This window comes from Neofelis nebulosa, chromosome X (assembly GCF_028018385.1).
Source record: "Neofelis nebulosa isolate mNeoNeb1 chromosome X, mNeoNeb1.pri, whole genome shotgun sequence".
NCBI lineage: Eukaryota > Metazoa > Chordata > Mammalia > Carnivora > Felidae > Neofelis > Neofelis nebulosa.
Genome location: NC_080800.1, coordinates 49,096,673 through 49,118,871, shown reverse-complemented (window position 1 = coordinate 49,118,871; position 22,199 = coordinate 49,096,673). Strand labels below are relative to the sequence as shown.

General features: G+C 45.4%; 1 protein-coding gene and 1 non-coding gene across 9 annotated transcripts; both read left to right on the top strand.

Annotated features, from left to right (window-relative positions):
- The first annotated feature begins 271 nt into the window (after positions 1-271).
- On the top strand, positions 272-8,543 carry MAGED2 (MAGE family member D2). 8 transcript variants are annotated; one of them, XM_058712687.1, is made up of 13 exons: positions 272-388; positions 1,910-1,983; positions 2,370-2,825; positions 3,424-3,732; positions 3,851-3,914; positions 4,172-4,251; positions 4,774-4,868; positions 5,575-5,654; positions 5,748-5,790; positions 6,118-6,180; positions 7,296-7,410; positions 7,801-8,219; positions 8,409-8,543. In XM_058712687.1, exons 2-12 carry the CDS (start codon positions 1,939-1,941, stop codon positions 8,209-8,211), a joined length of 1,761 nt encoding a protein of 586 aa, XP_058568670.1. In that variant the 5' UTR covers positions 272-388; positions 1,910-1,938; the 3' UTR covers positions 8,212-8,219; positions 8,409-8,543. The 8 variants fall into 8 exon arrangements, with proteins under 8 accessions (XP_058568670.1, XP_058568671.1, XP_058568669.1 ...); XM_058712688.1 differs by lacking the exon at positions 272-388 and adding an exon at positions 925-1,023; XM_058712686.1 differs by lacking the exon at positions 272-388 and adding an exon at positions 1,524-1,607 and having other exon boundaries at positions 1,910-1,960.
- On the top strand, positions 7,011-7,140 carry LOC131503337 (small nucleolar RNA SNORA11). Its single transcript, XR_009257427.1, has one exon. It is a non-coding gene; the product is annotated as a small nucleolar RNA SNORA11 (small nucleolar RNA).
- Positions 8,544-22,199: the final 13,656 nt, after the last annotated feature.

Here is a 22,199-nt window from a genome sequence, read left to right as displayed (position 1 = left end):
GTGGTTATTTCTGGGAAATGAGATGAGTGGCCTTTCATTGGTATGTTACATATTTCTGCATTATTTGAATTTTCACAACACATTACCTTTGTAATAAGAAAAAAATAAAGATATAAAAATAAATAAATTCAATGAATGAGTCGCTTGAGGGGGTGGTTTTGGTTGGAAGGGCTGCAGACCGAGCCTGGTACAGTGGCATAAACACGGGCTTTGGCGTCAGACAGCCCTGAGCGGGGCCCCATTGCCCCTCCCCCAAGGAAGGAGGGGGGGGTGGCAGGGGGCTGCGGAAAGGGGCTGGGCTGGGCTGGTTGCAGCTCTAGTCCAGGAGGCTGAGACTTTGAGAGGACTGAGAGAGGGCAGACGCATTTGGGACTTGCTCGAGGACCAGGTAAGGGGCGTTGAGATTTTGGGTTTCCTGGCAGCCAGTAGTTTCAGCCCCCTCGAACCTATAGCCAGGCAGGTGGGCAATCTTTACTGCACTACTGCAGCTGAGGGAGAGATGACCTGGAGCTGGATGTAGGCAAAGAAGACTACTGAGAGTAGTAGGCGGTAGGACTATGGGTCAGAGATTAGTGGGGGAGACGGGGGGGGGGGGGGGGAGAAGAAAGGGGAACCGGACTTGTTGGGTGGCTGACTGGAAGTATGAGGGGGGGGGGGACATTGAGGGAAAGTGTAAATCCAGAGAAGAAAATAGGAAATGCAAAGAAGGGTTAAGGAATACTAGGGAAGGGGGTGCATAGGTGACGCGGAGGAGGATGTAAGGAATGGGGATAGGGAATTCTGTGGGGTAAATAGGAAATGTGAGGGGTAATAGGGAGCAAGAAGCAAGGCTGAGGAAATACGGGGGTGGGGGGGTGATAAGGAATGAGGAGCAGAGAGGGGGGAAGGGCAGACTGGCTGCGACGGAGGCCCCCTAGGGAGGCGGAAAGGGGCGGGACCATTTCCGGCCTGGAGCGGGGAGGGCAGTCTAGGAGTTTTGGAGGGGCTTGGAGAGTGGACGCACTCTTCTTTAAGGAGAAGGAGGTGAGCTGCGGGGCCCAGCTCTCGATCCGCTGTCCAGTAGGGGCTCTGTGATCTACGGCCCCACCCTCTGGGATCTGGGGAAAACCTGCTGTAGGGACCGGATCGTACTGGATCCATCCGGATGGGAAGGGAGGGGACTGGACCCGGTTTGGCTGGGCCCAAGATGGAATCACTGGCTTCAGTCTGATTTGAGGAGGGGGTGTATTAAGGAAGGGGCGGAACCAAGATGTGCTTTGCCCCTGGTCGGAGGGGGCGTGTTGTGAAAAAGGGTGGGACCGGGCGGGCGGTACTGTGGACTTGGGGTGGGTATGAGTAGGGGAGGGGCTGGGACCACCAGATACTGCGATAATTTTAGAGGGAGGCCTGTTGGGGAGGGGGCGGGGTGGAGTGGCACGGCGGACCTAAAGAAGGGCGTATGTTGGAAAGGGTTGTGGACCGAGGCCGGACCGTTGCGCATGCGCACTATGGATCTCTAGGAAGGGGCGTGTAAAGGGCCAGCTTGGAGACAGGGGCAGATGCCGAGTGCGCATGTGCACGGTGGACATCAAAAAAGAGCTTGTGCTGGGAAAGCGGGTGGGGCTGAGGTGGGCCCTGCAACGAATGCGCATGCGTACTGTTGGCCTGCGGCTGGGCGGGGGGTGTATTGGGAAAAGGGGCGGGGTCCCCAGCTGCCGCGCTGGCACATCTTCCTGGAGGAGGGGAGGGTGCGGCTGCAGAGAATTGAGATCTAGACGCTCTGGATTACTGAATCTAAGAACGTAGTCTTTGGGGGTGGGGGAGGGGTTTGGGATTGGGGCCCTACAGAAAGTGAGGATCCGTTTCCAGGCAGAACTAGAGGGAGGACGTTCTGGAGGCTCCCCTTTTCACCCAAGCCTTCTCTCCTTAGGCTCAGCTCTTGCCAGGCCAACTTGAGACATGTCTGACACAAGCGAGAAAGGTACGGGTCCAACCCGCTTCCAGGTAAGGCCTCCTTCCTTCTCCTTTGCTTCTTTTCTTCTCCAACCCCTGTTGCTGCTTCAGTTCCCTTGGCACCACCCCCCCATCCTTGTCCTTTTTTACCCACTTTCCTGTCTGGGTGCCCCTCCCCCTACTCTGTAGAGGGAGGGAGGGAGGAAGGAAGGAAGGAAGGAAGGGAGGGAGGAAGGAAGAAGGGAGGGAGGGCAGGCCAGCCATTCTTGTGCCATCACTTCCTGCTCAGAGGAAAGAGTCCTTGTGGGTTAGATGGGCAGAGCACATCACAAGTAGGAGTTAGTATAGGTCAGAGAAGTGAGGCCTGGAATTTTGGAGCCACTTGCTTACTTGGGGGTGGGGAGAAAGTCTGTGAGCTTTCCTGCTTCCTCTTGCAGGCTGAAGCTTCAGAGAAGGACAGTGGCTTGAAGATACAGAGCCTATTGACAGTGACCCAGAACTCGGAGGTCTCAGAGACACAGAAGACATCAAAGGCACCAGAGGTCTCAAAGGCCACAGAGGTCTCAAAGACTCCAGAGGTTCGGGAGACAGCTGCCACTCAGGCCTCACCTACCACTAAGCTGACTGATACCCAGGTTCTGGCAGCTGAAAAGAAGAGTCTAGCAGCTGACACCAAGATACAGAGTGCTGACCCTCAGCCTGTGACACTGCCTGCCACTGAGACTAAAAAGGTCAGCTGTGTGGCTAATACAAAGGTCAATATAAAGGCCCTGGAGCCTGAGGATCCTGCCTCTCAGGCTTTGGCAGATGAACCTAAGCCTGAGGGTGCAGCTGCTCAGGTTCAGGAGAATCAGGATACTAGGCCCAAGGTCAAGGCCAAGAAAGCCAGAAAGGTAAGACCTCTATAATCACCACTCTTCCCTTTTCACTTCTCCCAGTTAGTTCATTTGTTTTGCAAACATTTAGGAAGTTTCCTGTGCTCATCAAGGCTGTGGGGGACAATAAGAGAAATGTGATACAATTTCTCTCTGCAGAGAGTTCACAGACTCATGGAGAAATAAGATAGTACACATAGCTGCAATCTGAATATAAAGCAGTTTGTATTTACATAGTAGCTACCACGTGTTAGACCTTGAGCTAGGCACATTCATACGGGTTATCTCATTAAATCCTGAAAATAATACAGTTTTATAGGGAAGGAAGCTGAGTCCCAGAGAGGTGGAATGACTTTTCCAGGGTGGTACAAGCAGAGCAGTGGTGGACATAGGGAGAGGAGAATCCTCAGGCCCCATCCTTATGTTCCTTCTGGCCTGGTGAAGAGATGAAACTCCTGCTTGGAAGTCTGTGAAAAACAAACCCAAGACTCAACATGGCCAATATCTAGTCAGGCTATTACTACATGGGTGGGATTAGAGGAACCTTCTGGAAAAAATAGGATGAGGGAGAAGGAACATCTACTTTATCTGACAATATTTTGCTCTATTAATGCAGGTGAAGCCTCTGAATGGTGAAGAGGATGGCAGCAGTGATCAGAGTCAGGCTTCTGGAACCACAGCTGGCCGAAGGGTCTCAAAGGCCCTAATGGCCTCAATGGCCCGCAGGGCTTCAAGGGGCCCCATAGCCTTTTGGGCCCGCAGGGCATCAAGGACTCGGTTGGCTGCTTGGGCCCGGAGAGCTTTGCTCTCCCTGAGATCACCTAAGGCCCGTAGGGGCAAGGCTCGCCGCCGAGCTGCCAAGCTCCAGTCATCCCAGGAGCCTGAAACACCACCACCTCGGGATGTGGCCCTTTTGCAGGGAAGGGTAAGAACCCTGTTCTCTGTACTTTTCCTTATCTACTGCCTTGCCTTCTTTTTCTGCCTTCCCCTCAAATCTTTTGCAAACATATTTTGATCTTTCTACCTTTTTTTCCCTTGTCCAGGCAAACGATTTGGTAAAGTACCTCTTGGTTAAAGACCAGACAAAGATTCCCATCAAACGCTCAGGTAGCGTCCTGCTAACCCTTCATCCCCTAAACTGTGCTCTCCATTGCCCACTTTCCCATGTGCTGAGGACATTCCTTGCCCTTATGCTCCTACCTGTGTACTCCCAAAGTTCTAATTTGGCAGTGCTAGCAACTCTATTCATTATTTCAGAACTGTTTGTGCCACCCATAGCAGGGTTGTTAAAGGGTCTTTAGCTTGGGTTTTGGGCCACCTGGCTTCACTTCAGCTCAGGTGCTCGCAACATTCTCCCCTTGCAGACATGCTGAAGGACATCATCAAAGAATACACTGATGTGTACCCTGAAATCATTGAACGAGCAGGCTATTCCTTGGAGAAGGTGAAGTGGCAGCCGTGGGGGATGGATGCAATGGGGAAGCATTGAATTAAATAAGTGTACATGTGTCTTCTGGGGGTGGGACCACTCACTAATTCAGTCCCATCACTGTGTGGATGGGTAGATAGTAGCCTAAGGAGGGGTATAGACTAGCCCAGGGTCACATAGCATGTCTGGCAAAAGCACAGCTAGGACCTAAGCCACCCAACTTAGTCCTGGTTTCTGTCTGCTGCTGGAGATGTCATGTAATGTATTTCACATGCTCACCTCTTTCCTTCCATTCCCCATTCTCTGTCTCCCTAGATTCCCGATAATCTCAGAGATGATGCTGATAACAATAGTACATTTCTTACCTGTTTTCTGTGTGCTGATCACTTAACGTTTATGTACATTATCTCACTGACCCCTTTCCCCCTATACACACACATGCACACCCACACCCCCACATACCTAGGTACATGGGGAGCTGTGGGATGCCCAGGAAGCTGAATTTGTGATCTCACAAGCTGTTCTCCCCATCCATAGGTATTTGGGATTCAGTTGAAGGAAATTGATAAGAATGACCACTTGTACATTCTTCTCAGCACCTTAGAGCCCACTGATGCAGGCATACTGGGAACGTAAGCTGGGAAAGGGCTTGGGTGGGAGGGAGGCTCTGCTTCTGTCTATGGCACTACCTCATCCCTGTCAACTCTCCTCACATCTCCTTAGAGAGGCAGGAAGACAGGGCCTGAAAAGCTCCTCTTTCAGTTCACACATAGTTGGAGCCCTGCACACGGTAGTGGTGCTTGATTATGATTGAATGAAGGTGTAGAAGCCTGAAGCAGTGCATTCCTACTATCAGGTTTTCTGTTTTTCCAGAAGCTTCCCAGGAAAGTAGACCTGTCATTGCTTGTCTCTTCCTACTGGCTTTGGTAGAGTGGTTCTCAAAGGAAAGTTTCCTGGTGTGGGTAAATCATGATGCTCACAGGACAGGAACATCACTGGGGCTGTGCCTAGAATTTTCTTGGGGCAGAGGGATCTGGGAGAGAAAGGTGGGACTCACGCTGGCTGGGTGCCTGGGTTGTACCAGGTTTCAGGCATTCTTCCATCCTCTCAGCAACCTGAGGTAGGGAGGATTGGATTTTCCCATTTTACTGAATAGGATACTGAGGCTCAAGAGTCTAAGCGCCTTGCCCAGGGTCACATAGAGCTTGAAGCATAGACTGGGCAGAATTCTCTCATGTCTGAGGAATCTGGGAGAGGCTAGCCTGGTGAACTGACTGGTGTGGTTTTTGCAGATGGCTGCTGGACATAAACCTCCTCTCTACCCTGTTATTTTCCTAGGACTAAGGATTCACCAAAGCTGGGTCTCCTCATGGTGCTTCTTAGCATCATCTTTATGAATGGAAATCGGTCCAGTGAGGGTGAGTGGCTGGGCATGCAGCTGAATGGGTGGCCACAGTTGGAATTCCACATGTTCATTTTCTGTCCCTGTCTCTTCTTGCCTCCCCTTGCAGCTGTCATCTGGGAGGTGCTGCGCAAGCTGGGGCTGCGCCCTGGGTATGATTGGGCTCTTTCAGTGCTTGCTGTCCATGTTGTCCTTTGACAAGAGAGGAGTCCCAGGATTGCATCAGTCTGGTGGTCTGGTGGAATAGATGGAAGTGCTAGTAGAGGGTCCAGGGTTCTGACCTGGGTGGATGGGGAAATGTTCCCAAACTCTCTGCCCCCGTCTCACTATCTCTTGGGCTTCTATGGAGTTTTCCTCTTGTGCTAACAGTCTCTTTTCCATGTTGAAAATGCCTCTGCATACCTCTGGGAAGTGCCATATCTGATTGATTGATTGTTTGATTGATTGACTTATTGATGGATTTTTCTTTGTGCTATCAGGATACATCACTCGCTTTTTGGGGATGTGAAGAAGCTTATTACTGATGAGTTCGTGAAGCAGAAGTAAGTGTGTGTCTGGTGATGGTGTGTTCCATGTGTTTTGCCTGTTTTCAGAGCTGAGTGATTAAGCTATACTGCGTGTGTGTGATTAGGCATGTGTATATGTGTGTGTGGCAGATGGTAGGTAGCTTATTTCTGAGATAGTGAGAGTGAGCAGGAGGACACATTTCCTGACCGAAATGTACTCTCACTTATGCCCTCAGTGCAATTCTTCAAGGTAGGGATTGTCATTACCAATGTTGTGCATGTGAGTAAACTGAGGTTCAGAAAGGTGAAGTAATTTGCTTAGGGGGTTGCACAGGTAGCAAATGGAAGAGTCATATTTAGGTACTGGCCCCAGTGCCTTGGTTATTTTTTACTGTGCTAACCAGGGCTTTATAGAAATTAATGTCCATAAAGAAATGCCATAGAATAATAGCTTTAAGCAGCCAAGTACTATGCTGGGGGCTTGACTTGTGCATCTCATTTCATTTTCATAACTACCATATACCCAGTATAGGTGCTGCCATCCCATCCCCATTGTCAGCTGAGGGACCTGGGTCTCAGAGAGTGGAAGTCTGATTGTGGCCCTGGCTGGTAAGGGGCCCATTTGGTCACGGAGCCCTCTTGATTTTCTAGCCAGGGCCCATTGTGTCTGTGGTTCTTAGCACATGTGCACTCACACAGAGACATTAGCATGCACCTGCATGTGTGTGTGCGTACACACGTACACACACACAGTTGGGAGTATGCACAAAATACGCTACTCTTGGTGGACTATTTCTTCTCTTTATAGTCATTTTCTATGGTGGACTGTCCCAGGGCTCCCCAGGTTACAGACATGACCCAGTGGTGGGGTGTGCTCAGAGCAGGGGCCCTGAAGAAATGGCTCCTCTGTTTACAACACACCCAGCAAGAATCTGGGTTCATTGTGACAAAGCGCACAGAAGTTGTGGCCTTCTTATGAGCAGATACTCTACATGTATCTCATCTTGCACCTCCACATGGCTTCTGGGCAGGACCAATGGGATAGGGCTCCATATTGGAAGAAAAGCTATAGTATATAGTGGGGATGTCCAGTCCATACATGGTTTGGCTGTGGTTGTCTTAGACATAAAGGCTTTCAACCTCTTTTCAAGGTACTTGGACTATGCCAGAGTCCCTAATAGCAATCCCCCTGAGTATGAATTCTTCTGGGGCCTGCGCTCCTACTATGAGACCAGCAAGATGAAAGTCCTCAAGTTTGCCTGCAAGGTAATTGGATCGCTGCCCAAGGTTGGCATATCAAGAGCATGGGGTGCTACTGGCTAAAGTAGGCTGTGTGTATAGCAGCCTGCAGCTCATACATGAACATTCTGAAGCCTCTGTTAATGTGCCATTTACCTGAATCATTTAATTTGTACAACTAACGTCATTACCCTATACCAGATGAGAAAACTCAGACTCACAGAATTTATTAGATAACATGTCCAAGGTCACAGAGCTAATAAGGGTCAGAGCAGGGATGGAATGTTAGGTACGTAATTACTGTAGTATTTATTATATTGTTATTATTGTGTAGGGCACATAACATGGTGCCTAGCATAAAGTAGGTGCTCACTTCTTAGATTCTGATCCTTCTGATGGTTGTTATTTCTGTTTCAGGTACAAAAGAAGGATCCCAAGGAATGGGCAGCTCAGTACCGAGAGGCAATGGAAGCAGATATGAAGGCTGCTGCCGAGGCTGCAGCTGAAGCCAAGGCGAGAGCTGAGATTAGAGCTCGAATGGGCATTGGGCTTGGCTCTGAAAATGCTGCTGGGCCCTGCAACTGGGACGAAGCTGATATTGGACCCTGGGCCAAAGCCCGGATCCAGGCAGGAGCTGAAGCTAAAGCCAAAGCCCAAGAGAGTGGTGGTGCTAGCTCTGGTGCTAGTGCCAGTGCTAGTGCCAGTGGTGGCTTTGGTGCCAGTGCCAGCCTGACTGCTACGCTCACATTTGGGCTCTTCGCGGGCCTTGGTGGAGCTGGTGCCAGCACCAGTGGCAGCTCTGGTGCCTGTGGTTTCTCCTATAAGTGAGATTTCAGGTATCTACTTAGACTGGGTCTGGACAGCTTGGGCCTATGGGGTTGGGATGAGGAACTGGCTGGTTATAGGAAGGCCAAGGTTGCAGGACCGTATGGAGCATGTGGGAAAACCCCACGATTAGCATTTTATTCTTTCCCTTTTGATGGTTATCAGTTGACTTTTTCAATTTATTTTACTTGTGTTTTCAGATATTCCTAATCCCAGCAGTCTTTCTCTTCGAGCCAGGGTGCATCCTCAGAAACCTACTCAACACAGCACTCTAGGCAGCCACTATCAATCAATTGAAGTCGACATTCTCCATTAAATCTACTTGCCATTTCTGAGTTTGTTGCTTTTTTTTTTTTTTTTTTTTGGTGGGCTATCACATTTTGGTATGACATTTAAAAATGGAAGAGTTTCTGCCTCAATCTATATTTATTGGATTCAGGGGAGCAAGCTTAGCATGCTTCTCTGGGATAACTTGGGTCCTAGCTGTAGTCTGCAGTACAGGCAGGATTGCAGTGGGGTGGGGAGTCATGAGGATTGTAAGCACAGAGGACAGACTTTGAAGGAGTGAAGTGGGCAAGTCTGGAGCAGAAAGCAGAGGTAGAGGAGACTGGGCATCAAGTATAGGCTCTCTTTTTGAGAAATGTAGATGAGACAGGGAGGAGAGAGGTACTCAAGGGAGATAAAGGAATAAGTGAAGATTTTCTTGGGAAAGGAAAGAGAAGTTTAAGCAGGCAGGAGCCGATAGAGAGGGAGATGTTAGAGATTGACTCATGTAGCCCTGAGGAGGTAACAGTGTAAGGCCTGGGATAAGGGACTGTCAAGAAAGGACTTGGAGAGGGGACTGTGGAAAGATGACAGGCATTGGGGAGACCCCATTGGAGGATGGAGCCCATGATTTTTGGGAGACCTTTCCTCCATGGCAAGGTGGTCAGTATTCTTGGAATCAAGAAGATTAGTTCATTTATCTCAAGATTTGGTTCTGGAATAAGGACTCAAGATCAAAGACCGTGACTATGTGGGTCTTTATCTTCATTACTGTGTGCACGGTGCCTGACACAGTAGATACACAGAATGGTGGAAGACATGGATCATGGGACCCAGGGAGGCTTGGGGAGGAAGATGAGGAAATTTAGGAGACAGTATAGGAGACTTGAAGCCTATGAACAGGGCAGAATGTTAAAGAAGTATACCAAGTATCAAGTGCCTGCTGTATGTCTGGCAGTGTTCTAGGTATCTGCGAAGAGGTGTTGACAGAACTGGAAAGATGAACTAGGGCACTAGTCCTATGGTCAGGCAGTAGGATGATTGTATTTAAGAAGACAGAGCAGACAAAGTGATGGTAAGGCCCAAGGAATGGGTGCTTAAAGGGGAGTGAAGACATTTCCTAGAGATGAGGGAGGGGTCAATAGGCTGGGAGAACAGGGTGTTGGTTGGGTTATTCATGTGGACAGTGAGATCACCAGGGATGGTGGCAGGAGTTGCGGTAGGGAGGAACACTTGGAACCATGTGCCAAAGTACACTTGTGTGGTTGAAATTGCCCTCCCAGGTACACTGTCCACTAAGGGATAGGGCCCTCAGACAATCCAAGATCCACCTTCACCCTGTTTGGGAGAGTATTTCCCTGGACCTTTCTCCAGGAATCCCCAACCCTCTAGTCCCCCAATACCAGACCCCTAATCGCTGGGACAGAATCTTATGGAGGACCGAGTAATGGCTTTCTCTTCCTGTAAATTCATCAATAAAGGAACAATGTAAAACAAAACCCACCTCCATTTAAAGCAAGGCAGCTCCTTGACTGACCATGAACCAAGACTTGCTTTCGGCGCTGAGGTGTTTTTTACTGGAAGTAGAGGTTCTTCCATTGATTTCTTGGACCATGGTTTCCTAAGGGGCTGGGTAATACCCAGGAGAGGTAGACAAGGTCAGAGACAGCTTAGGCTTAGGAAGGACTCTTTAGTGGATGGGTACTGTGTCCAGGGACCCCCTCAGATTTCCAGGTGATGTCTATCTGAAATGGAATGGGGAGGTGATGGGGTCTGACAAGGAACTTGTCATAATTCTAATAATTCAGTTAAAAGTGCTTGATAGAATTAAGAGTGTATCATAGTCCTGGGAGAACTCTGCCCTTTCCCCTTCCCTCTGTAGACCAATGGGCTTGCAGGGCTCTCTACCTCTTCTCCCTTCATGCAAGGCCTAAAATTTGACACGACATGGGGTTGGCTTATTTCTCCGCAAATGTAAGGACTGAAGGCATGTGGAGCAGGGGGAAAGAGATCAAGTCTGGTTCCACACAAGTGGGGAGTGGCCAGAGCTGGGAAGACTAAATAGGGACAGACTCCAGTTCATGTTTTTGCCACTTAACAACTTGGAGGCCACTACTACAATGAATAAACTCCCACAATTTTTGTTCTTTCTTTCACTATATCATTTATTAACTCTAGATTATATTATACCTCTTCCCCTTGGCTAGGAAGTGAAAGAGCTATTAGAGTAGTTTTATCCACCTACTTTTCATTATAACTCTTTAAGAAGCCTTTCTTGATATTTTTTTTCTAATTGCTGTTGCTCCCTCCCATGAAATTTCAATACCATAGATATACCGTATGTGGTATATCTATGGTATTGAAATATATATATATATATATATATATATATATATATATATAGCTATGTATGTATATTGAAATATATATATATAGCTATGTATGTATAATTGTGCTTCATACATAAAATATTTTTTTAATATGAAATTTATTGTCAAATTGGTTTCCATACAACACCCAGTGCTCATCCCAAAAGGTGCCCTCCTTAATACCCACCCTCCCCTCCCTCCCATCCCCTATCAACCCTCAGTTTCTCAGTTTTAGAGTCTCTTATGGTTTGGTTCCCTCCCTCTCTAACTTTTTTTTTTTCTTCCTTCCCCTCCCCCATGGTCTTCTGTTAAGTTTCTCAGGATCCACATAAGAGTGAAAACATATGGTATCTGTCTTTCTCTGTATGGCTTATTTCACTTAGCATAACATTCTCCAGTTCTATCCATGTTGCTACAAAAGGACATATTTCATTCTTTCTCATTGCCAAGTAGTATTCCATTGTGTATATAAACCACAATTTCTTTATCCATTCATCAGTTGATGGACATTTAGGCTCTTTCCATAATTGGGCTATTGTTGAAAGTGCTGCTATAAACATTGGGGTACAAGTGCCCCGATGCATCAGCACTCCTGTATCCCTTGGGTAAATTCCTAGCAGTGCTATTGCTGGGTCATAGGGTAGGTCTACTTTTAATTTTCTGAGGAACCTCCACACTGTTTTCCAGAGTGGCTGCACCAATTTGCATTCCCACCAACAGTGCAAGAGGGTTCCCGTTTCTCCACATCCTCTCCAGCATCTATAGTCTCCTGATTTGTTCATTTTGGCCACTCTGACTGGCGTGAGGTAATATCTGAGTGTGGTTTTCATTTGTATTTCCCTGATGAGGAATGACATTGAGATCTTTTCATGTGCCTGTTGGCCATCTGAATGTCTTCTTTGGAGAAGTGTCTATTCATGTTTTCTGCCCATTTCTTCACTGGATTATTTGTTTTTTGGGTGTGGAGTTTGGTGAGCTCTTATAGATTTTGGATACTTTGTCCAATATGTCATTTGCAAATATCTTTTTCCCATTCCATTGGTTGCCTTTTAGTTTTGTTGATTGTTTCTTTTGCAGTGTAGAAGCTTTTTATCTTCACGAGGTCCCAATAGTTCAATTTTGTTTTTCATTCCCTTGTCTTTGGGGATGTGTCAAGTAAGAAATTGCTGCGGCTGAGGTCACAGAGGTTTTTTCCTGCTTTCTCCTCTAGGGTTTTGATGGTTTCTTGTCTTCCATTCAGGTCCTTTATCCATTTTGAGTTTGTTTTTGTGAATGGTGTAAGAAAGTGGTCTGGTTTCATTCTTCTGCCTGTTGCTGTCCAGTTCTCCCAGCACCATTTGTTAAAGAGACTGTCTTTTTTCCATTGGATATTCTTTCCTGCTTTGTCAAAGATTAGTTGGCCATACTTTTGTAGGTCCAATTCTGGAGTTTCTATTCTATTCCATTGGTCTATGTGTCTGTTTTTGTGCCAACACCATGCTGTCTTGATGATTACAGCTTTGTAGTAGAGGCTAAAGTCTGGGATTGTGATGCCTCCTGCTTTGGTCTTCTTCAAAATTACTTTGGCTATTCGGGGCCTTTTGTGGTTCCATATAAATTTTAGGATTGCTTGTTCTAGCTTCAAGAAGAATGCTGGTGCAATTTTGATTGGGATTGCACTGAATGTGTAGATAGCTTTGGGTAGTATTGACATTTTGACAATATTTATTCTTCCAATCCATGAACACGGAATGTTTTTCCATTTCTTTATATCTTCTTCAATTTCCTTCACAAGCTTTCTATAGTTTTCAGGATACAGATCTTTTACATCTTTGGTTAGATTTATTCCTAGGTATTTTATGCTTCTTGGTGCAATTGTGAATGGAATCAATTTGTCTTTCTGTTGCTTCATTATTAGTGTATAAGAGTACAACTGATTTCTGTACATTAATTTTTCATCCTGCGACTTTGTTGAATTCATGCATCAGTTCTAGCAGACTTTTGGTGGAGTCTGTCGGGTTTTCCATGTATAGTATCATGTCATCTGCAAAAAATGAAAGCTTGACTTCATCTTTGCCAATTTTGATGCCTTTGATTTCCTTTTGTTGTCTGATTGCTGATGCTAGAACTTCGAACACTGTGAAACAAGAGCGGTGAGAGTGGACATCCCTGTCGTTTTCCTGATCTCAGGGAGAAAGGTCTCGGTTTTTCCCCACTGAAGATGATATTAGTAGTGGGCTTTTCATAAATGGCCTTTCTGATGTTTAAATATGTTCCTTCTGTCCTTTCTCGAGGGTTTTTATTAAGAAAGGATGCTGAATTTTGTCAAAGGCCTTTTCTGCATCGATTGACAGAATCATATGGTTCTTATCTTTTCTTTTATTAATGTGATGTATCACATTGACTGATTTGCGAATGTTGAACCAGCCCTGCAGCCCAGGAATGAATCACACTTGATCATGGTGAACAATTCTTTTTATATGCTGTTGAATTCGATTTGCTAGTATCTTATTGAGAATTTTTGCATCCATATTCATTAGGGATATTGGCCTGTAGTTGTCTTTTTGCTGGTATGGGAATCAAAGTAATGCTGGCTTCATAGAATGAGTCCAGAAGATTTCCTTCCATTTCTGTTTTTTGGAACAGCTTGAGAAGGATAGGTATTATCTCTGCTTTAAATGTCTGGTAGAATTCCCTTGGGAAGCCATCTGGTCCTGGACTCTTATTTGTTGGGAGATTTTTGATAACTGATTCAATTTCTTCACTGGTTAGGGTCTGTTCAAGTTTTTTATTTCTTCCTGTTTGAGTTTTGGAACAATATGGGTGTTTAGGAATTTGTCCATTTCTTCCAGGTTGTCCAGTTTGTTGGCATATAAGTTTTTTATAGTATTCCCTGATAATTGCTTGTATTTCTGAGGGATTGGTTGTAATAATTCCATTTTTATTCATGATTTTATCTATTTGGGTCATCTCCCTTTTCTTTTTGAGAAGCCGGGCTAAAGGTTTATCAATTTTGTTTACGTTTTCAAAAAACCAACTCTTGGTTTCATTGATCTTCTCTACAGTGTTTTAGATTCTATATTGTTTATTTCTGCTCTAATCATTATTATTTCTCTTCTTCTGTTGGGTTTGGGGTGTCTTTGCTGTTATGCTTCTATTTCCTTTAGGTGTGCTGGAAGATTCTGTATTTGGGATTTTTCTTGTTTCTTGAGATAGGCCTGGATTGCAATGTATTTTCCTCTCAGGACTGCCTTTGCTGCATCCCAAAGCATTTGGATTGTTGTATTTTCATCTTCATTTGTTTCCATATATTTTTAAATTTCTTCTCTAATTGCCTGGTTGACCCATTCATTCTTTAGTGGGGTGTTCTTTAACCTCCATGCTTTTGGAGGTTTTCTAGACTTTTTCCTGTGGCTGATTTCAAGTTTCATAGCATTGTGGTCTGAAAGTGTGCATGGTATGATCTCAATTCTTTCATAGTGATGAAGGGCTGTTTTGTGACCCAGTATGTGATCTATCTTGGAGAATGTTCCATGTGCACTCGAGAAGAAAGTATATTTTGTTGCTTTGGTTTGCAGAGTTCTAAATATATCTGTCAAAGTCCATCATAAAATATTTTTAAATACAGGGTTAGTTATGACTAAAATGTTTAAGTTAAAAGTTAGTTTAAAAATGGTAAAAGCTATTAACATTTAACTCTATATAACTATTTGCTGAACAACTTTAAATGCAATTTATTTACACTGTAATGTAATTTACATTATAATGTATCAAATTATATATGAAAATTAGCCATTTTTTAAGTAGGCTCCACACCCAATGTGAGGCTTGAACTTACAACCCTGAGATCAAGAGTCACATGTTCTACCTGACTGAGCCAGCCAGGTGCCCCTGAAATTAGGTATTTTCATGACTGATATGATAACAGCGTAATAAATATCTGAAAGTTATTCACATTATTTTTCCAGCAAAAGTAAAACAATTGAAAACTTTAAATTATTATAAAACTATTTTTAGTGAACTTAATTTTTTTTAATGTTTATTTATTTTTGAGAGACAGAGAGAGCGCGTGAGCCAGCGGGGGAGGGGCAGATAGAGAGGGAAACACAGAATCTGAAGCAGGCTCCAGGCTCTTAGCTGTTAGCACAGAGCCTGATGAGGGCCTGAAACCCATGAACTGCAAGATAATGACCTGAGCCAAAGTCGGATGCTTAACCGACTGAGCCACCCAGGCACCCCAGTGAAAATATGTAAGTGCTGCTTGATATTTATTCAGATATTGTCAACAGTTTTTCTTTTCAGTACCTGACATAAATAATGACGGATTGAGTAACGTTTGTAGAATTAAATAGAACCTATTTTAATTTAATTCTCAAAGTCCAAATAACACAAAGGAACTGAGGATCAAAGGCAGTCAATGGCAGCAAATGGGCACACGCAGGCCACTTCTCACATATGATTGCAATGGAGCAACAAATTGTAAATCCTCCAATCACAGCCATGTATTCTCCAAGGTTTTGTAACGCTGACCTTGCATACATTTTGTGTATCTTCCATGACCTCAGCATCATTGCTACTCATGTGATACCCAAAAAAATCCAGTAAGAAAAATTAAAAACAGAAATAAGATTTTATTAGGTAGTCTTGAGCTGTAGAGGGCCACAAACTATCATAATAGCTTATTTTTGCTTCTCCAAGAGTTAATTTTCACCCTATTGGGGGTGATTACCCACCACCCCATCCACTTTCACCTCTGCATTTAAAAGTTGAAAATGCAAGCCCTAAAGTAATATTTCCTTAGTGAACTGAATAAAAGAAGGTAGAATGAATGCTGGGTAGCCAAGGAAGGGGTGGAGGGAAGGAGAGAGAGAGAGAGAGAGAGAGAGAGAGAGAGAGAGAGAATAAGAAATATCTACTAGAGAACAAACATTTGTAAGAAAAAAGTGGATAGCAAACTTTTCCCCAAACTGACACTTTCAAAACTGTCTTGGTTCAACATAATGCTTCTAATCCATTTATAACTACCATCCACCGCTTCTCCAAAACAAGATTACTGCAAATCTTACCACCTACTGTCTCGAGCTCCAAGTCCAATAATTTTGGGTGATACCTTTTCCCATTCTAATTTTCTTGCAATCCTTTGTAGATATGCTACCAGCTATGAGTTAAATTTTACTTTGAGCCACCATGCACATGCTATCTTCTACAATGGGTCAAAGATGAAGAGGACAGAAATAAATCACACACACACACACACACACACACACACACACACACGGAGCAAGGAAGGAAATAAGGAAGATGGTTATAGTCCTTGTTCCTGACAGTAGCCAAGAGGCCACAGCTGGTGTTTCTGACTTACCTTTCTCTCTTTTGAATCAATGTGTGCCCCTTGGCTTTAACAAGCACCTTAGCTGCTCATGGTTATTTGCTTTGTAGCATGGGGCCCTTTCAGGTTCTCCATGTGTATGGCTCCTGTATTCTTTGGCTAACCTTATTACTGCACACGAGGTGAATGAAAGCACTCAGGAGATTTCCCGGGACTCATAGATAGAAACAGTAGATTAAGCCCTGCTCCACTAGGTCCAGCAATCCTGTACATGACTTGTAGGAGCAAGTTGCATATTATGCTCCTAAGGGACTCTAGAGGCTGCGTCCAAATGATTGTGTGAAATCTGAGCTCTTAGAGTTCCTATCTTTATTGGGCTGTTGTAATTAATCTTCCTTCAACTTTTGCCACTGGACATGGCAGTGCTAGGGTCACGCAGTGAATCTCTTGGATTCCCAACATGCTCTTCCCTATCCCATTGTGTAGAAGACTCCTTATTTACCCTTGATGATTAGAAGCACTCATACCAGCCACACAGTAAACACCCTTTTTATGTCTATTGGTTCAAAGTCATGGGGAACCCCAAATAGCCAGGTAGGAGTCTCAACTTCCTGTTAATCAAACTTTTGCAAGAGTTTCACTGAGTGAAGTGATGAGAGGTGTGACTCCCATTTTCACCCTTTGGTTCCTAGACCTATGTATTCTTTTTATAAGAAAAAGAGCGCCATATATTTGTTGTTGATTAAAAGAATACACAGAATTTTGTAGAATGGCCCTCATACCTTACAAAGCGTTGTTTCCTAACTGTAGCTATAACTAAAGCTTCCATAGACCATTCCACCTTTTTATAAGGGCAGTTGTTTATAGATTATGGTGTATGTGGTAAGAACAGGGAAGCCCGGTCATTAAACCATTGTCTTACCTCTTTCACTGTGAAATATGTACCTTGACCAGAAAAAATATTGTATGGATGTTTCAGTTGTGTATCAAGTATATAAAATAATTAGAAAATCCAAAGATGATGGTACCAGTAAAAGCACTGGAGGCAAGGAAGGCAAATCCATTCCAGAATATGTGGTTATTTCAGTAAGAATAAATTGATACTCACTCCATGGTGGAAGAGGCCCAATGTAATCTGTCTGTTACTCAAGGACTTGTTGGTCTTCCCAGAGAATGCCAACATATTGGGATTTGTGCTGTTGAGAAAGTAAGCACTCAACAGTGATGATAGCCAAGTCAACCTAAGTGAAGGTAAATCCATGTTGAACCCCTCTGTAACATCCATCTCTTCTACTATGGCAATTTTGTTCATTGGCTCATCAAACAATCACTTGGATGTTTAGAGAAAGACTGATTTCCCTAGGCTAAGCCATCATGCTCCTTATGGTAGCACAAATATTCTTATACTCAGCCCATCCTGAGAGATCTGTTCACTTACTCCTCATATATATTCAAGCAAAGCAATTACACTGTGCCTTACACATAATAAGCACTATTTTGTTGCATTATTATTATGCTATCAGTTCTCCATCTTGTTCCTTCCTACTCTCTGACCATTTGGCCAGAGTGTTAGATGGTATTGATTCTGTGTCTGGCCAGGTCACTTTCTGGATAAAGAGATAAACCAGATGCATGGCTCTGAGTTTTGCCTCCTAAGAGGATTTCTTTTCCTTACTTCTCTTCAGGGTCACAACTGTGTGAGGCTATTAACACCACGGCTGTCAACTTCCACCTAGTTCCTGCTTATCAAGCAGCAGCATCTGTAAACCATGCCCCTGGGTTTTTTCTTCTTTAGTAAGCTGGTTATCAGAAACTACCCACAAGGACCTAGGTGACAGAGAGCCAGCAGTGTGGCTCGAACACTTTAGTGATGAGTACCAGAGTATCCAATTCTCAGGATACAACCAGTCCAGTGAGAGAAATGATGACAGCACTGAGAGGTACCATAAAGAGCTGTGGAACCCCAAATGACCAAGTGATTCACTCTTCTTCTGCATATAGGCATGTTATTAGTCACAGACAGTGTGTGAGGATTATCAGCACAAATGCATAGACACAGGCACACATGTATATGTACAAATACAAGCATTGTGTACACACATTCTAATTATGGATTCTAATTAGGATCAGCAGTCAGTGTGCTCTGGTGGAAGGAGCCTTGATTGGGAGGTAGGCGACAGGGGTTAAACTACCCCAGCATACAGGTCCTTGTGTGCCCTGGGACACATCCCTGCTCTCTCTGTCTTCGTATCTCCTCCCTGTAAAATGTGAACAGCATTTGCTCACCCAGCCTGATCCTGTGAGAGTCACAATAGATAGTGAACGAGGAGCACCTAGAGTGCTCCATGACACACAGTAGGTGACAGACTCTGTGACTGATTATAGGTGACAGTCAATGGGAAAGTGCTTTGCAACTGTATGATTCACTGTTTCCATAAGCATGAAGTTTGGCTCCAGGTATATGCATACATATACATGTTTGTGTGCAGAGGCAGTATGCATTGTGGAGGTGACCACGCGTCCAAACTGGATATTGAGCTGTGTAGGCAGGGCAGTAGTTTGGCAGGGCAATAGCTGACCCCAACTAAAAGACCCTGGCTTTAAGTGTTGCCATGGGGCAGGGGTGGGTGATGTCACCCATACCCTCCATTCTGCTCTGAAGAGTGAGAGGGGTGGGAGTCAGAGGTGTTAGTCCACCTCAAGGGGAGGCTGCCAGTCTGAAGGTAACAGAAAGGGAACCATGGGCCTTCCAGTGCAGTGCCTTGCCTAGGACACCACCACCTCTGCAGTGGGGAATGCTGAGGGGCAGGCAGGAAAACATGGTTTCCAGTCCTGGCTCTCTCTTTTACTGGCTGCATGACCTGGGACTGCTCTTTGCTCCTCCTTGGGCCTTAGCTTCATCAGGTTTCATAAACCATTAGTGGTAATGCCCACCCCACAGAGCTGTTGTAAAGATTAAATGAGGCTCACAGCAATGGTGCCGTGACTGTACACAGGTGCCCAATAAAAGATAGTGCTCCCTCCCTCCTGCACCTCATTTCCCATTTGTCCTACCCAAGCCATCCACCCAGCAAGAAAAATAACTGTGTTAACAAGCCCAGCACGGGGTCAAACTCTAAGGAAAACATGGGCCTTTGTTTTGTTTTATAACCATAATGTACAGATTACTATCCTTGGCTGCAGAGAAGAGACTCATACCACAGGGTCAGAGATGGACCAGAACTGGGAGAGATGGAGCCCAGGGCACAGTGACCTGCCTGGGAGGGCAGAGGAGGACAAGGGAAGGATTTCTGGACCAAACCATGGAACAGGAGCTATACCTTGGAAGATGGTGGGCGAGAGAGGGCAGGAAAAGAGCAGTAACTTGTGGGAGACAAGTGCTGACAGTGATATGGCCTGTAGTTGAGGCTGGAGGCTGTGGCATCAGCACTGAGTAAGGGAGAAGATGGATTCAAGGATGGGGCACATCAGGGGAGCTGTCTGTACAAGTGATGGTGACCAGATGACAGAGGGCAGGCTAGGTGGGAGAAACTGTACAAGCAAAGGCACAGAGTTGTAAGAGAGATTGGGGACCTTTCAGGCAGGGGTTAAGGGTGTTCATTGTAATAGGGCTGGAGATGCAGCCAGATCTGGGCAAGCCTTAAGTGCTAGGACCAACTTGCAAATGTTGGCACATGGGAGACATTCAAGGATGAGTGGCTGATGGAGTGGAAGTGTGGGTGTGACCAAAACCTGCTTTTACACTGTCAGTGAGTTCCCTCCCCCATCCTCAGGACCCAGGCAGTGGCCACACCACCCACCCATGGCCCACCTAGACCAGATCAGTCAATGCCTTGGGGTGCATGGAACCCTTCCTACCTGCTTGCCCTGAGCCGAGAGGCCAGAGTCACCTCCAATGCAGCCTCTGAGGTTGAGTTCACTCTCACTGTGCCAGCATAGGTAGATGGAGCAGCGTGTGATGTGGATGTTCATTAGATAGTAGACTGTATGGCTCTGGATGTGGTCTTGCATTCCGTTCACCATGTAGCATGTGCCCACATCGAAGATCTTTATGAAGTACACGTGACTGGGTCAGCCCAAGCAGGAGCAAGGGCAGCAAAGGAGCTGATGGTGCTGGGCTCTCTTTGTTATTCCTCATTTGCTCCTCTTGAGCCATGTCTATCCTATTTTGTGCCCCAGGAGAATGACTTTTCTTGATTGCATCCTCTGGGCTCCCTTGTTCTGCAAACAAGACACATTGTCACGAGATGAAGGATGATCAGACTTTACAGTATTTATTCCCATGTGTTCTTATCCATTGTGTTGTCTTTTGGCCATGTTTAAGTTCCCTAATCATGGTCATAACTCCTGTGGGGAGCCCCTTATCCCAATTATAAATGTAACCATTCTTATGATCTTATGGTCCTTCAATTTTTGGAGTGGTAATGGCTTTTAGCTGATGAGTCCTTGGGTATCTGATGATCACTTGTGAGCTCTCTTAACCCTGCCCATCTCTGAAAATTTATGTCTTCACTAATCTTCAGTTACCCACTGAGTGTGTCATCTCTTTTTTGACAGCATTCTGATTGACACAGACAATGAATGTGAAAGAAAAATGGAATGAATGAATGTGTGAGTAAGGAAAGAGTGGGTGAATGTAATGTGAATAAATGCATAAATGAATAAGTAAATAAGTGTTAATGAGGTAATGACTGGATAGGTTGATCTGTAAACTTCCATATTTATTCCAAAAAAGTGGTGGAAACCACACTTGCTTCCTCTCAAATGACCATTGAGAATGCAAGGGCAATGTGAGGTCAGTATGAAGTGCAGGCTGCCCTTGAGGATACCATCTCAGGCTCTGTAGGCCAGAGAGATGTCCTGGCTGCCAGCCTTGCTTTGAATTTAATCTACAGATGTTTGAAGGCCAGACTGGCTACATCAGAATCACTATGTAAGCTGTTAGCAATACAGATTCCTGGACCCCACTCTTCTGGATTCTGCTTCAGTAGGTGTGTGGGGGGGAACCCAGGAATCTATGTTTTCAACCCACTTGCAGGTGAATTTGATGTCCAGCCAGATTGGAGAACCACTGAGCTGGCCTACCCACCTCGTCTGAGAGATGAATGTACAGGCACAGAGAAATCACCCATGCCATGGGCCCACCCTCACCAAGCTGTTTAGCTTGGAGGTCTTGCCTGCTTTGACCCTGCTGACCCAGAGAGGCAGGCTGGTACACATAAAGGAGAAAAACAGACACACAGATCTGGGTTGAAATCCCAGCTTTGACCTTTTCCTAAGGTGGGACCACAGGCAAATCACTCACTTGCTCTGCTACACTTTTCCCATCAGTACAATGGGGAGGTGACATCTATAGCCCAGGACCGTTGTGAGGATTTGAGAAAATTCCTTCCTACAAATCACTGGTGCAGAGTAATGAAGATGTGATGATAATCGTTAATTGTTAGCATTATTGAGCACTTACTAAGAACCAAGTATGGTTCCAAATGCTTTACATAAATGGTCTCATTTAATCCCCACAAACACTGTCTATGAGACAGGAGCTGTCATCATTCCTATGCTACGGATGAGGAGACTGAGGCTTAGAGGGTGTGAATAACTTGTCCAGGGGCCCACAGGCAGCATCTGAGTCCTTGGAGGCTGCACTCTTAAGCCCTAAGCTATAAATGGCAGCTCTCTCCTCCTTCTCCTTAAAGGTTAAAGCAGAGGATAGAGCTAATCCTGTGGGGATAAAACAGAACAAAGACCTCTGAAAGGAAGGAAGCCAAGGGAATGCATATAAGCAGGCGCCTCAGAGAGTATGGGGGCTTGGCTTGCCCCTAAGCTTCCTGACAGCTGTAGCAGGAAGGAGGGGGGAAGCAGAATTCCCAAGGTTCCATTTTCTGGAAAAAAGGAGGCACAGAGGTATGTCTAAGTGGTCATGTCTTGGGCTGAAATTCCAGTGGAGTTGATCTTGTGGCCTGAAAACATCCGAGACCAGAAAATCATCTGTGATTTCTTGAGGCGCCGAGAGCCTCATTCACACACATGATTCTGAGAGTCAGAAGGCA